This window comes from Bos taurus, chromosome 9, assembly GCF_002263795.3.
Source record: "Bos taurus isolate L1 Dominette 01449 registration number 42190680 breed Hereford chromosome 9, ARS-UCD2.0, whole genome shotgun sequence".
In the NCBI taxonomy this organism is placed as follows: Eukaryota; Metazoa; Chordata; class Mammalia; order Artiodactyla; family Bovidae; genus Bos; species Bos taurus.
In genome coordinates this window covers 81240416-81254303 of record NC_037336.1, presented here as the reverse complement: position 1 = coordinate 81254303, position 13888 = coordinate 81240416, and the positions used below count along the sequence as shown (strand labels likewise).

General features: G+C 41.7%; 1 protein-coding gene and 1 non-coding gene across 9 annotated transcripts in view; one reads left to right on the top strand and one right to left on the bottom strand.

Moving 5' to 3' along the window:
• Window positions 1–13888, bottom strand: part of PHACTR2 (phosphatase and actin regulator 2) — a 297881-nt gene that overhangs the window by 39036 nt on the left and 244957 nt on the right. For all 8 annotated transcript variants that reach the window (XM_024997040.2, XM_024997045.2, XM_059889923.1 and 5 more), the window contains 3 exons: window positions 11865–12393; window positions 4360–4547; window positions 2585–2741 (listed from right to left, as the gene is read on the bottom strand). In XM_024997040.2, the coding sequence (XP_024852808.1) occupies window positions 2585–2741; window positions 4360–4547; window positions 11865–12393 (874 nt within the window). The remainder of the gene's footprint in view (window positions 1–2584; window positions 2742–4359; window positions 4548–11864; window positions 12394–13888) is intronic.
• Window positions 2130–2202, top strand: TRNAS-GGA (transfer RNA serine (anticodon GGA)). The gene has a single exon. It is a non-coding gene; the product is annotated as a tRNA-Ser (tRNA).

Genomic DNA, 13888 nt, shown 5'->3' with positions numbered 1-13888 from the left:
AGTCATGTATGGTTATGAGAGTTAGACCATAAAGAAGGCAGAATGCCAAAAAATTGATGCCTTAGAACTGTGGTGCTGGAGAAGATCCTGAAAGTCCCTCAGACAGCAAGGAAATCAAACCAGTCAATCTTAAGGGAAATCAACCCTGAATATGCTTTGGAAGGACTGATGCTGAAGCTGAAGCTCCAGTATTTTGGTCATTTGATGCAAACAGTCAACTCACTGGAAAAGTCCATGATGCTGGGAAAGATTGAGGGTGGAAGGAAAAGAAGGTGTCCAGAGTACGAGATAGCTGAATTGCATCACCGATGCAATTGGGCAAACTTCGGGAGATGATGGGGACAGGGAGGGCTGTGAGCTGCAGTCCATGCGGTCGAAAAGAGCTGGACACCACTGGGCAATCGAACAACAGCAACATGGTTGCTTCATGGTGTCAACTTCTCAGTGTTCTTCATCAGTCCCTGCCTTGGAGTGTTTGGGGTCTGTTTTAATTTGTCACTGCTATAAATACCTTTGAAATAAATATCTTCGTAAAATACAGCATTGTTTTTTTTTTCTCCCCTTGGCTGGATTATTTCCTTCTTGTACAAAACCTTCCAGATAGTATTATCATATAAAGAAATACTGCTTTAGAATTATTTTCTCATATTAGTCGCTCTTCAGAATCACTGAACTAGAGCAATGTAGACATGTCTATTTTTTCATAAAGTTGCTGACATTGGGTTTAATGTTTAAAAGTGTTTTACCAATTTAAGGGATACATAATAATTTAACTTAATGAAAAATACTTAATGGTATTAAGTGCTCGCTAGGATCCACAGCTTCAGTGTACCATTGATTTTACCAGCATAAGCGCTGGGCTTGGCCCCAATCTGTAAAACAGATAACAGCTTCTGGAACCCTCATGGCCAACCCTGCAGGTACATCACAGTCATAGAAATCTCCCACGCTCAAGCAAGGTGGGGACTTCTCTCCCACCTCCAAATCTTGTCTGGTGGTTCAGACTGTTCCCTTCTCCCTAACTGATGCAACCTGTTTTTTTATGCAGCGTGAGGGCAGGTAGCAAAATAATACTCAAATAAGCTTATATTAATAATAAAAAGGAGAGCTTCAGCACTCACTGCTGTTAAAACTGCCAGTTACCCATATATGTGGCATCTGGAAAAACAGTACGGATGAACCTATTTCCAGGGCAGGAATAGAGATGCAGACATAGAGAACAGACACATGGGCACAGGAGGAGAAGGGGAGGGTGGGGCGAACTGGGAGATTAGGATATATACATTAATATGTGTAAAATAGCTAGTAGGAAGCTGCTGTTCAGCACAGGGAGCTCAGCTTGGTGCTGTGATGACCTAGAGGGGTCGAATGGGGGAAATGGGGTGGAAAGGAGGTCCAAGAGGGTGGGGATATATGTATTCACGTGGCTGATTCACTTTGTTGTACAGCAGAAACTAACACAACATTGCAAAGCAATTATAAAATAAATAACTCCAATAAAAATAATAATTAAAAAAAAAAAAACCTGCCAATTACATGGGCTCCCGAAGACACAAGTGGCAAAGTAGACATCCTACAATGGCTAAAAGCAGGAAGTGCAGGCAGAGACCATTTATTTGGAGTAAAAAGTGGGAAGTTTTCATTTAGGGGCTATGGTTCCCTGACTTGGATGTAATTGGCCACTGACACTAACTAATATTTCTATCATCTCACAGCCCCCAGGGCAGAAGCTTGCGGCAATCACAGCAATGTTAGGGAGTCCACGAATCAGACCAGGAGATGGGCAAACTATGGGTGTGAGGTCAAATGTGGCCTGTTGCCTGTTTTGGTGAAGAACGTTTTCTTGGAACGTAGGCACACTCATCCATTTCTGTGTTGTTTATGGCTGCTCCATGCTACAACAGCATAGTCCAGCAGCTGCAACAGGGACTCTCTGGCCAACAAAGCCTAAAATATTTACTAACTGGTCCTTTATAGAAAGAGCCTGTCCCTACTTGGATCAGGCTTTGGCAACCTCAAAGCCAACTGGCTAGCTAGACCAATAAGTACGTGCCTTGGACTTCCTCGGTGGTTCATTGGTTAAGACCCCAAGCTTCCACTGCAGGGGCATGGGTTTGATCACTGGTTGCTTCTCTGGTGGCTCAGCGGTTAAAGCATCTGCCTGGAATGTGGGAGACCCGGGTTCGATCCCCGGTCGGGAAGATCCCCTGGAGAAGGAAACGGCAACCCACTCCAGTACTCTTCCCTGGAGAATCCCATGGACGGAGGAGCCTGGTAGGCTACAGCCCATGGGGTTGCAAAGAGTCGGACATGACTGAGAGACTTCACTTTCTTGGGGAACTAAGATCCCATATGTTACAGGGCATGGCCAAAAAAATGAAAAAATAAAAAACAGTATTATTATTATTTCTTTTTTAAAGGCAGGCTCATTGAGTGATTTACCATCAAAGACCAACTTTAAAAGATCAGAGAGGCCGAGTATGCCCTTCTACGAGGAATTCACAGTGATCTCAGTCAGGCAGGGAATTGCAGGAGAGGGGAAAGTAAGAACTCATCAGAGCTCTTCCCAAACGTCAGCAATTACCTGACGAGCTTGGTTCCAATCTGCTGTCGGATTTCCTGCCTCTCTTCTTCAGATGTGCACTGCAAGATGTTTTTGTCCTCTAATTCCTTCTTAGACGGTCTGTTGCCAAGTTTGATAGCAAGAGTGTCCCTTCGTCGTATCTTGCTTGCCAAAGCACCTGAGGATTGGAAAAGGCAGAAGTGCAGAGAAAGGCTTTTAACAAGTGGCCCTCAGGTTACACATGGCAGAGGCTTTTTAAACAGAGCCAGACCAAATTCTTTATCCACATGCAAGAGCAGAATTTCAATTAACCTAAAGTAAAAAAAAGTTTTGCGTTAGATGCAATTCATGTTGAAAAACTAAAAACTGTTTGTTTTTTAATGTTCTGAAAAATGTTGGGAAACTCTGAAAAAACCTGCAACTATCACCTCATCATTTGGACAGTGATGATGAGTGAAGTTGCTCAGTCGTGTCTGACTCTTTGGATCCCATGGACTGCAGCCTACCAGGCTCCTCTGTCCATAGAACCGGACAGTGGTATCTGAAGTTTATTCTGCTGAGACGGCATATCATGGAAATCACTGAATGCATAATACATTTCTTTTCTTTTTCAAGTCTTAAAAACCTAGCCTCCTTGCTTATTTTGTATAGTAAATCTCTGTCTTCTCTTTTCCTCCCTTCACTCAGAAAACCACACCAAAAGAAGCCTATCTTCGATGCACGTATGTGTGCTAAGTCACTTCAGTTGTCCCCGACTCTTTGTGAACCCATGGACTGTAGCCCGCCAGGCTCCTCTGTCCACGGGATTCCCCAGGCAAGAACACTGGAGTGGGTTGCCATTTCCTCCTCCAGGGGATCTTCCCGACTCAGGGACTGAACCTGTGTCTCTTGTGTCTCCTTCATTGGCAGGCGGGTTCTCTACCACTAGCACCACCTGGGAGGGCCCTATCTTCCATACCAGTGTTTTAATCCTAAATTACCCAAGAATCCCTGATACCTCAGAGGATAGTAAACACCAAAGGATGACAATGATTTTTGCTGTTGCTTGATTTTATCGTTGTTCAATAATGATCTTTTTTATTGTTCAGTACAAACTAGAAGGAGTTTGACAAACTGCTATTTAATCATGAATATATTAATAACTTTTCATAAACTGTAAATTCCATAGTGAATCCCTCCCAAGTCATCCAGATGACTTTTTTAAAAGTCATCCTTTTAAAAAAGTTCTTTTTTAAAGAACAGCATCCTTCTAGTTGCCTAAGTTATATGTACACAGTTGGCCTCATCCACTTTACTATCATTCCTTCTTAGAAAGCATACCATTTTATTATTATGACTGAGTGACTGCTTTTAGTTCTTAAAAGGTATTAGTCATTCTTGACTCACTCCTCATTTTAAACCACAGTATAAAAGTGAGTGAAATTCTCAAACACCTCCCATGAGTAATCCAGAGAATCCCCGTTGATGCTCGTTATTCAAGAAAGGTCCCAGGGTAGAAGGGTCATCTCTGACCAACCTGAGAAAGGCCTCTGTCGTCTTTTTAGACAAGTTCAAATAGGCATACTGGCCTCATAGACTGTTTCCCTCACCCCTCTGCCCTGTGGAATCATCTTTCAGAAAGGTCTGTCGTCTACACCTAAACTTCAGAAGATACACATTTCTAATCTGGGAGGGGCAGATGAGGGGAAAGAAAGCATCAGGTGTCTGGTTCCTGATGATGCTTTTGTTTTTTCAGAATGCGCCTGTTTCTGGCCACCGTGGACTTCCCTCCCTTCCTCCCTCTTGAAAAGTCTTACTTTCTCCACTGCCGTCCTCGTCCTCATCTTCTTCGTCGTCATCGTCATCGGTGTACAAGATGGGTCCGTCAGAGTCGGAGTCATTGGCCTGGTATTCCCTTTGGCCTTCGTCCTCTGAAGATTCTCCCATCAGCCCAGGAGTCAGGAGCCGAGGCGCTGCCTTCCCCAGCTCATCTTTGGTGGTGAAGCTATGAAAGGCACAGACACATGGGGGTGGTGTGAAGCTCAGAGCAACCCTCGAGGATGATGCCAACACAGGAGACAGAGCTCTAGTTTCATAAGCATCCTTTGGGTGTGAAAGGAGAAAGCAGATACCAGCCAGCTAAAGTCGCTGAAACAGGGCAACAGTACTGCATTCCTTAATTCTCAAGGTTTTAGTCTCATCTGACAAATGAAAAGGATTGACCAGATAGTGGCCAATACATTTAGTATGTGAATACTGTAAAACTGTATTTTGAAAATGTATTTTTCCCTAGCCTTAGGGAGGTTCAGTGGAAAGAACAATTAGCCAGAAGCGCTTAGATATTTGACTTTGTACTTTTTCTTGAGTCTGTAACTCCGACTTATCCTTCCCAGTCTAGGTTAAAGACTCAACTCCCCGAGGAATATTTCACTGCCCATCAAACTAGTTCCTTACCTCCCTCTCCCTGCTCCCATGGTGACCTGAAGCCCCCCACCACTGGTGCACTTAGCACATGCATCTCAGTCTGCCTCCCTAACCCTGCAAAGTTCCTCGACAAGGAGGACTCATCTTGTTTTGCAGCTCAGCACCTAGAAGGCTCCTGCCACAGAAAAGTACATCATCTTCAACTGCTATGTGAATTAATGCTATTTTTTCATCACAGCCAGTGTACTAACAGTCAAAAACTATATATCTTCTCTGTGCTTCATTTGTCCATTTATAAAACTGTCTGTCATATGATATTAACATTACCATAAGATGCTGGGAGGGATTGGGGGCAGGAGGAGAAGGGGATGACAGAGAATGAGATGGCTGGATGGCATCACCGACTCGATAGACATGAGTTTGGGTAAACTCCGGGAGTTGGTGATGGATAGGGAAGCCTGTCGTGCTATGATTCATGGGGATCGCATAGAGTCAGACATGACTGACTGACTGAACTGAACTGAAGATTATATTAACAATACAAGATGGAAAATGTGAAAGCTAAGTGGCCTCTCTAGAAGAAAGATGATATGTAAGGATGCAATGAGTTTCTATTATTTAGCTTGATAAAAGTTTCTAACTTAAAGTTACTATAAATACACAAAGCTTGGCAATTTCACAGACTAGAATTTTAAAAATACTTTACATCAAAAACATATCACTTCAGAAACAATACAATCTTCATTTTAAGATACAGAAGCTCCCCACATTGCCTTCTGATATAAAAAGAAGAATCCAAATTTGGACGTCACACTTCTGAACAACCATTTAGTGCAAAACATGTGCTTGTGGTTCACACTGCAAAAAAATTTTTTTAAATAGTTGTTTGAATGATAAAAACAGGTAAGCTTTGTCAGACTCTAAAGTATTGAAAATTCTACTTTGTGGTTGATAAGCCTGAAATAGTCAATTTTAAACTTATTAGGAAAATCCAACAGCCAAAAATTCTTGTTTTCAAGTGAGTAAATATGAAATTTCCTCTTTAATTGCATAAAATACATAAAGCATAAAATTTACCATTTTAACCATTTTGAAGTGTTTAGTTCAGTGGCATTAAGTATATTTATACTGTTGTGCAACTATCACCAACATCCATCTCGAGTTTTTCATCTTCCCAAACTCAAACTCTGTACCCATTAAACAGTATGTGTCCATTCCTCCTCCCTTAACTCATGGCAACCGCCATTCTACCTTCTGTCTCTACAAATCTGACTGTCTTTGGTGCTTCGTTACATGAAATTATGCAACACTTGTCCTTTTGTGTCTGACTTATACTCACTTAGGATGTCTTAAAAGTTCCTGCGTGTTGCAGCATGTGTCAGAATGTCCTTCCTTTTCAAAGCTGCATAGTGTTCCACCATATGTATATGTCACATTTTGTTTATCAATTCATCATTCTCTGGACACGTGGGTTGTTTCTAACTTTTGGTTGATGTGAAAGATGCAGCTATGGATGTGCGCGTGTGCTCAGTCGCTCAGTCGTGTCTGACTCTTTGCGAGCCCATGGATTGTAGCCCACCAGGCTCCTCTGTCCATGGGATTTTCCAGGCAAAAACACTGGAGTGGGTTGCCATTACCTACTCCAGGGGATCTTCCCACATCTATGGACATTGGTGTACAAATATCTGTTTGAGTACCTGCTTTCAAATTTTTTGGTTATATGCACAGAAGAGGGCTTCTCCAGTTACTCGCCAGTAAAGAATCCACCTTCAGTGCAAGAGACGTGAATTTGAGCCCTGAGTCAGCAAGATCTGCTGCAGGAGAGCCCGGCAACCCACTCCAGTGTTCTTGCCTGGACAATCCCATGGAAAGAGGAACCTGGCAGGCTACAGTCCATAGGGTCGCAAACAGTCAGACGCAACTGAAGCGACTAAGCACGCACACACAGAAGTAGAATTGCGGAATCATACAGTAATCTTATGTTTAATTTTCTGAAAAACTACCACATTGCTTCCAAAGTATGACATCTCATTTTAAATACGAGAAGATTTATTTTGTGGAAACACTTGTTCACAGTCTGGATTTCTAGTGTACTGCCCCTGGAGGCCATTCTTGCTTGGAGAGTGCCACGGTGGGTGACTGAGGCACATTAAAAAGATATGCCAACTATTAACACATTCTGAGGAGCAGAACAAAGCTACCTCAGGAATGAGTCCTAGCATTTGTTCATATCACTGTTCATTAATTTATCATGATACCGATTATTTTAATCTTATTATTTGTGTTTTATAATGCTTTGCAGTTTTTTAAGACTTCTGCCTACATTGACAACTTAACCACTGTTCTACAGCAGCAGTCCCCAGCTTTTTTGGCTCCAGGGACCAGTTTCACAGAAGACAGTTTTTCCACGAATCGAAGTGAGGCTTCACCTGCTGCTTACCACCTGCTGTGTGGCCTGGTTCCTAACAGGCCATGGGCCTGTGTGGAGGGGAGACCTATGTTCCATAGTATAAGGATGGCAGGTAATGTATAGTTCATGGAATCCAAGAATGCCATGAACGAGCTGCCCAAACAAGGTGGCAATTCCAGTCTACAACCCCGACTCAAAACTCTATCAAATGTTATGTTGTTAAGATTCACAGTCTACCTATCAAATGTGATGTTATATTTTAACTCATACCTAATAATATGTTATGTTGATATATTATATATTATATTTAATTTAATATTAAATATTTTACTCTAAATTTTTATCAGTCAATTCATGACTTGTCTCTTATTTTACTCCTACATTTCTTGGGCACACTGTAAAATACAGTGAACTCTATAAATGTTTGTGGATAAAAGAGTTGAATCTCATTTGGATATGGGCTTCAGATGGATGTATTAGTTTCTGCTTTACATTATACCAGAATTATACACTACTAATGAACCTACCAACAAACAGAACTCTACCAAATAGTTACTAGTCTGCACTATGTGGATAAAAGTAGGTGTTTTTACACAGGGCCACTTGTCTTCTTTAAAGTGTTCACATTTGCATTCCCAACAAAAGCCTCTTCATAAAATGACAGAATTTTCACACATTCGTTGACTAAACATAACTGAGGGAGAGTTCTAAGGACAGCAAGAGACGAAGAGCCAGAAATTCTAATTCACATCTCCACTTAAAAACGGAAGAAAGCATTTGGAAGGAAATTTGAGAGACTACTTATTCCAAGCTCATTAACTCAAAAGCAAACACAAACTGTCCCTGTGGGATGAACTGTAATTTAAATTTTTAATTTTGTAGAACGTACAGAGAAGAAAATCTCCATGCCCTCTTCTAGGAAAGCATTATAGTTACCCAGACTGACAGGAAACTCTATTCTAAATACCTCGTTGTCTAATGATGTTCTCAGCTCACTCCCTCTGGTCACAGTCCCAGTGGAAATGGAGAAGAGATACTCACTTCTCGTCTGTCAATCCTCCAAGTACTCAGGCTGAAGACGGGTATTAAGCCTCCAGCATGAAGCTTAGCACCGTGCAGTGCCCTTCCTAAAATGATTCTGCTAGAGAGCTGGACAGAATCAGGTCACCTTTGGAAACGGGCTTTCTCAGTGCTTGAGACTATCTGAGGAATTATTTTATATTTTGTTATTTTATATACTGAATAGTGAATCCATGTATTCGATCTTCTTCCCTAATTACTTTGGTAAAAACTAATCTTGGTTTTTTTTTTTTTTACCTTTTTTTTTTTTTTGGCCATGTACCACGGCATGTAGGATCTTAGTTCCCTGACTAGGGATCAAACCCACAGCCCCTGTTATGGAAGGGCAGATCTTAACCCCTGGACTGCCATGGAAGCCCAGGTAAAAACTGATCTTAATTATAATTTCTTGTCCACTTTTTTATCTTTGGTGCTTTGTACACTGCCTGGCACATAGAAGGCAAGCAAAAAATACAGTCGAATGACTGTTCTGTTTTAAAGACTGGAATTAAAGCTGATGTTAGCAAACACTAATAATTAAATGAAGACATCTGCTCTGGGCTGGAAGTATTCAGGACACCATAAGCATTCATTTCAATATATTCTTTTCTGTATCATTTATTAAAATATTGAAAAAAATAATTTATACATTAACATTTATTTATCTTCCCTTGGCTTTCTTTTGAATGATAGTACCCAAAATGATAGAAACAAACACAAAAGAACCTGCAAAAGAAGTAGAAGCAAGTGTTTGGAAACTTATGAAATTCCATAGTCATGTATGCATGTGAGAGTTGGACCATAAAGAAGGCTGAGCACCAAAGAATTGATGTTTTCAAACTGTGGTACTGGAGAAGACTCCTGAGAGTCCCTTGGACAGCAAGGAGATCAAATCAGTCAATACTAAAAGAAATCAACTCTGAGTATTCACTGGAAGGACTGATGCTGAAGCTGAAGCTCCAGTACTTTGGTCACCTGGTGTGAAGAGCTGATTCATTGGAAAAGACCCTGATTCTGCAAAAGATTGAGGGTAGGAGGAGAAGCGGGCAACAGAGGAAGAGACAGTTGGATGGCATCATCAACTCGATGGACATGAGTTTGAACAATCTCTGGGAGATAGTGAAGGACAGGAAAGCCTGATGTGCTGCAGTCCATGGGGTCACAAAGAGTCGGACACGACTGAGTTACTGAACAACAACAGAGCACTGAATTTGATGCGCAGCTCTGGGTTTGCATCCTGTCACTTCCTACCTCGGTGATCTTGGGATAACTCTCTTATCTCTTTCGGCATCAGTTTTTCCATCTATGAAACAGAAATACTCCAGGAGAAACTGATGTGAATTAAATAAATGGCAGTTCCTGACATCAAATAAGTATTCAATAGATGAAGGTCACTACTATTAGCAATTAAATAATTAAAGTTGATACTTGAGTCTCTTGATCCAAATCAATTTAATTAATGTACTGTTTTTTTAAAGTATAACATGACAAAGATTTTTTTGGAAAGGAGAAATAGTAAATTAAACAAAGAGTGAATTTGGATATTATTCTTAGAAGAGACTGGATATCTCCAAGGCTTTCCCAGACAGAATTGGCAATAACATCTACTACACTCTGACTGTCTTCTCCTCATACTCAAGGGACAGGAGAGCTAACATGTCTTATTGATCTTTAAGTAGAAAATTTATAGGACTTTGTGAGTGATTAGATCTGGAAAGCAGAGGAGAATGAGCACCCTAGGATGAATTCTGGCTTGAGAAACTGGATGATGTCATGCCTATGTCATACCAGATTTTGTACTGGCTGCTGCAGATAAGAAGCAAATAAGACACAGTGGTTAGTTCTGTCCCACGTTGCTGTTCGAATTTAGTTGCTAAGTCATGTCCGACTATTGTGACCCCATGGACGGTAGCCTGCCAGGCTCCTCTAAACACGGGATTGTCCAAGCAAGAATACTAGAGTAGGTTGCCATTTTCTACTCCAGGGGATCGTCCCAACCCAGGGCTCAAACTTGCATCTCCTGTACTGGCGTGTATGGATGCTAAATTACTTCAGTCATGTCCAACTCTTTGTGACCCTATAGACTATAGTCCACCTGGCTCCTCTGTCCATGGGATTCTCCAGGCAAGAATACTGGAGTGGGTTGCCAGGCCCTTTTCCAGGGGATCTTCCTGGAAGGCAGGTTCTTTACCACTGACTCACCGGAGAAGCCCAGTTCTGCCTCATAGTTGGGGGGAAAAAAGCACTATCACAGTATATGTATTAGCCCATTTTGTCTGGATGAATATCAAAAGGCTTCAGATGGGATAACACTTAAACTGGGTTGGGGATTGAGAACGCAAGAAAGATAACCACTCTAAGGTTGGAGGAAAAGTGAAAACGAGTTCTTTTCTGATCCTCTTTATTTTCTTGGAGATGGAGAATGCTAAGCAACTTGTTGAAATGAAGATGGTTTTCAGGAGTGGGTGGAGCAATCTGGACACTAGTGGTAAAGATCTAAAATAATCACTGTAAGGAAAGAGGAGGAAACTGTTTAGGAAAAAGAAAAAGGACTGCTGAGTATTGATGGAGCAGACTCTAACTGTCCTTGAAGCCACAGGTCTGAAGTCTATCTGTCAGTAGGACCACTGTCTCCTGCAGCCCCTGGCATTCCTGGGGCAGGGCTATGAAAAATCAAGATTCATGCACCCCAATGCTCACTGCAGCACTACTTACAATAGCCAAGGCAGGGAAACAGCCTAAACGTCCATCAACAGACGAATGGATAAAGAAGATGTGGTACACGTACATTTCTATATATGAGGGAATAGTACTCAGTCACAAAAAGAATGAAATAATACCATCTGCAGCACCATGGATGGACCTAGAGACTATCAGGCTAAGTCAGATAAAGACAAGTATCCTATGATGTCACTTATATATGGGATCTAAGCAAATGAAACAAATGAACTCATTTATAAAACAGAAACAGACTCACAGAGAAAACAAACCTATGGTTACCAAAGGGAATAGCAGAGGGAGGGAGGGATAAATTAAGAGTTTGGGATTAACAGACAGACACTACCATATATAAAAGAGATAGACAACAAGGACCTATTTATACAGCTCAGGGAATTATATTCAATATCTTTCAACGTATAAGGGAAAAAAATCTGAGGAACAGTGTAGATACACACACACATATATATATATATGAATCACTTTGCAGTACTCCTGAAACTAACATTGGAAATCAGCTGTACTTCAATTAGAAAAACAAATAGATGACTGGATTACAGGTGTGCTTACCTATCAGTCACTAGATTACATTATAAAGGGAACCAAAGTAAGTTCCTTCATTGCCAGTAGAGTGAGTTAGTGATCTTTAGATCTTTAGTTCCCAGCTGCATAGTAACATGGACAGAATATGGGGTTTTTGCCCCGACTCACCATTTTCCATTTTCTCTGCTAATACTTATGCCAGTGCCTGAGTGGACAGTGGTTCTGTCTGCCGCCTCTTCAGTCCAGAGAAGCTGACCTGGGTCTAAGGCAGGGAGGTCGGCTCCATTGCTGATCAGGACGACAGGGGTGTCCGAGGCCACAGTGCTCTGCTCCTCCAGAGGGACAGAAGGGGCGGGGGTGGGAGGTGCTGGAGTCACCGGGGGCGGAGGGACTGAGGACTTGGGTTTGCCTGTGGTCTGCTCCTCGGTCCCAGGGACAGTCTGCTCGGGTGTGAGACTCTCCACCCTGGTCTCCGAAGGCTCCCCTTTAAGGTCAGATGTGCCAGAAGTGGTTGCCTCTGAGGACAGTCGAGACATTGGCTGCTTGCCAGTTTTCTTCTTGCCCTTTATGACTCCCACTGTCCCAGTTTTGCTAGAAACTGTCTCCTTGGAAGCTTTGGGACGAGATGAGGTGGAGGAAGTAGATGGTGAAGCTGATGCTTTGGAGCCAGTTGTTTTTCTTGAATGAGAGGAACCAGCTGAAGCAGAGAGATTTTGCATTAAGAGTCCAAGAAGAAAACACATTTTAAAAACAAATAACCAAGTTGCAATTGCCAGTGACACTGTTCCCTTTAAACTCTAAAACTCTGAATAAATGCATTAAGGAAAATAGGTAAATGATAATGGTCTTGTTTTCTGCCCCCTCCCTGCCCCAACCTAGAAGGCAGCAAGTCATGCTTGAGGCCAAACCCTAAGGTACAAGGTCTTCTCCCTCCTCCAGTCTTTAGCTGAGCCAAAGAGAATGCCTCACCTCTTTGCCCTATGGTCACCTGAAAAAGTCTCTGTATGCTCCAAAGAAGGGACATTATAGTGTGGAGAGGACAAGACACCAGCAGCTACCCGGGTATAGTACAAGCTTCCTCTCATCACAAACTATACACATTTTATGATGCCTTTCTGGGAACAGAGCAGCACACACTCAGAAGAGGCTGGTGTATATACCACCTGCTCCTTTCTGGCCAAAAGCAAATTTACTCATCTTACTGTGAAAAAGAGTGAACTCCAAACCAGCTCTCCCCAGTGGCTAGAGAGAGACGCTGCCCTATCTCTTCATCTTGCAGGGGTGATGGGGCAAAGGAAAAAAACACATGGCCGCATACGAAAGACAAGTCCCCTTCAAAACATCAAGAGGCAGAAAACAGTCTTTTTTTTTTAAACCAAAAATGTGTAAATGGGTAGTGTTTGAATAAACTGAAGGGAAGGAGTATCATTCTCAGATTTTCTGAAACTCCTTATGTTTCTAGAAGGATATCTTCATCAGAGGACAGCCAGGGTCATGACCATGGCTGTGGCATGTTGGTCTACTTCTGGACAGAACTGCCTTCAACCAAACCATTTTCAGGGAAAATAAAATTTAATCCTCTTTTTCTTTATATCATAGAAATACATTTAAACTATTATCTCACGACCTTTATGATCTATGCATTTCCCTTAATTGCTTCTTCTGTGACAAGGCTGTACATTCCCTCTTTTTCCTGAGGGATCAAACTATCTTCCACAGAAAAATTAGAAAAATCTTGTTAGATTGTGGAGCCAACCCACACTGCATACAGATGTTATTTATTGTAACTTACCTCTGGTTATAACTTTATTAAAGCCAATTGGGAGGGTCAGGAGAAGAACAAATTAAGGAATAGACAATGAGATGTATGACTCTACCAACTCTGATCTACTGAGAAAACCCACTCTTACTGTGTGTAAAGATGCAGGCTTAAAACAAGTCTCTGTGGCTTGAGGGCTTTATTGTTTTAGATACCTGTAACTACAAAAATTCTCCTCCCCCATGTCAGGGCTTGTCAATGTTTCTTTGAAATAAACAATCTTCACTTGCTTAATGGACAAACATATGAAGCATACTCCTGGAGTCTACGTACATCTGAAATTTATCTTTCACAACCAAGATACTAAAGACTTGCTATCTGTCTAATCATGATCAGTTAGGTCTTAGGTAAGTTGAACAGAATTTCTTCTACA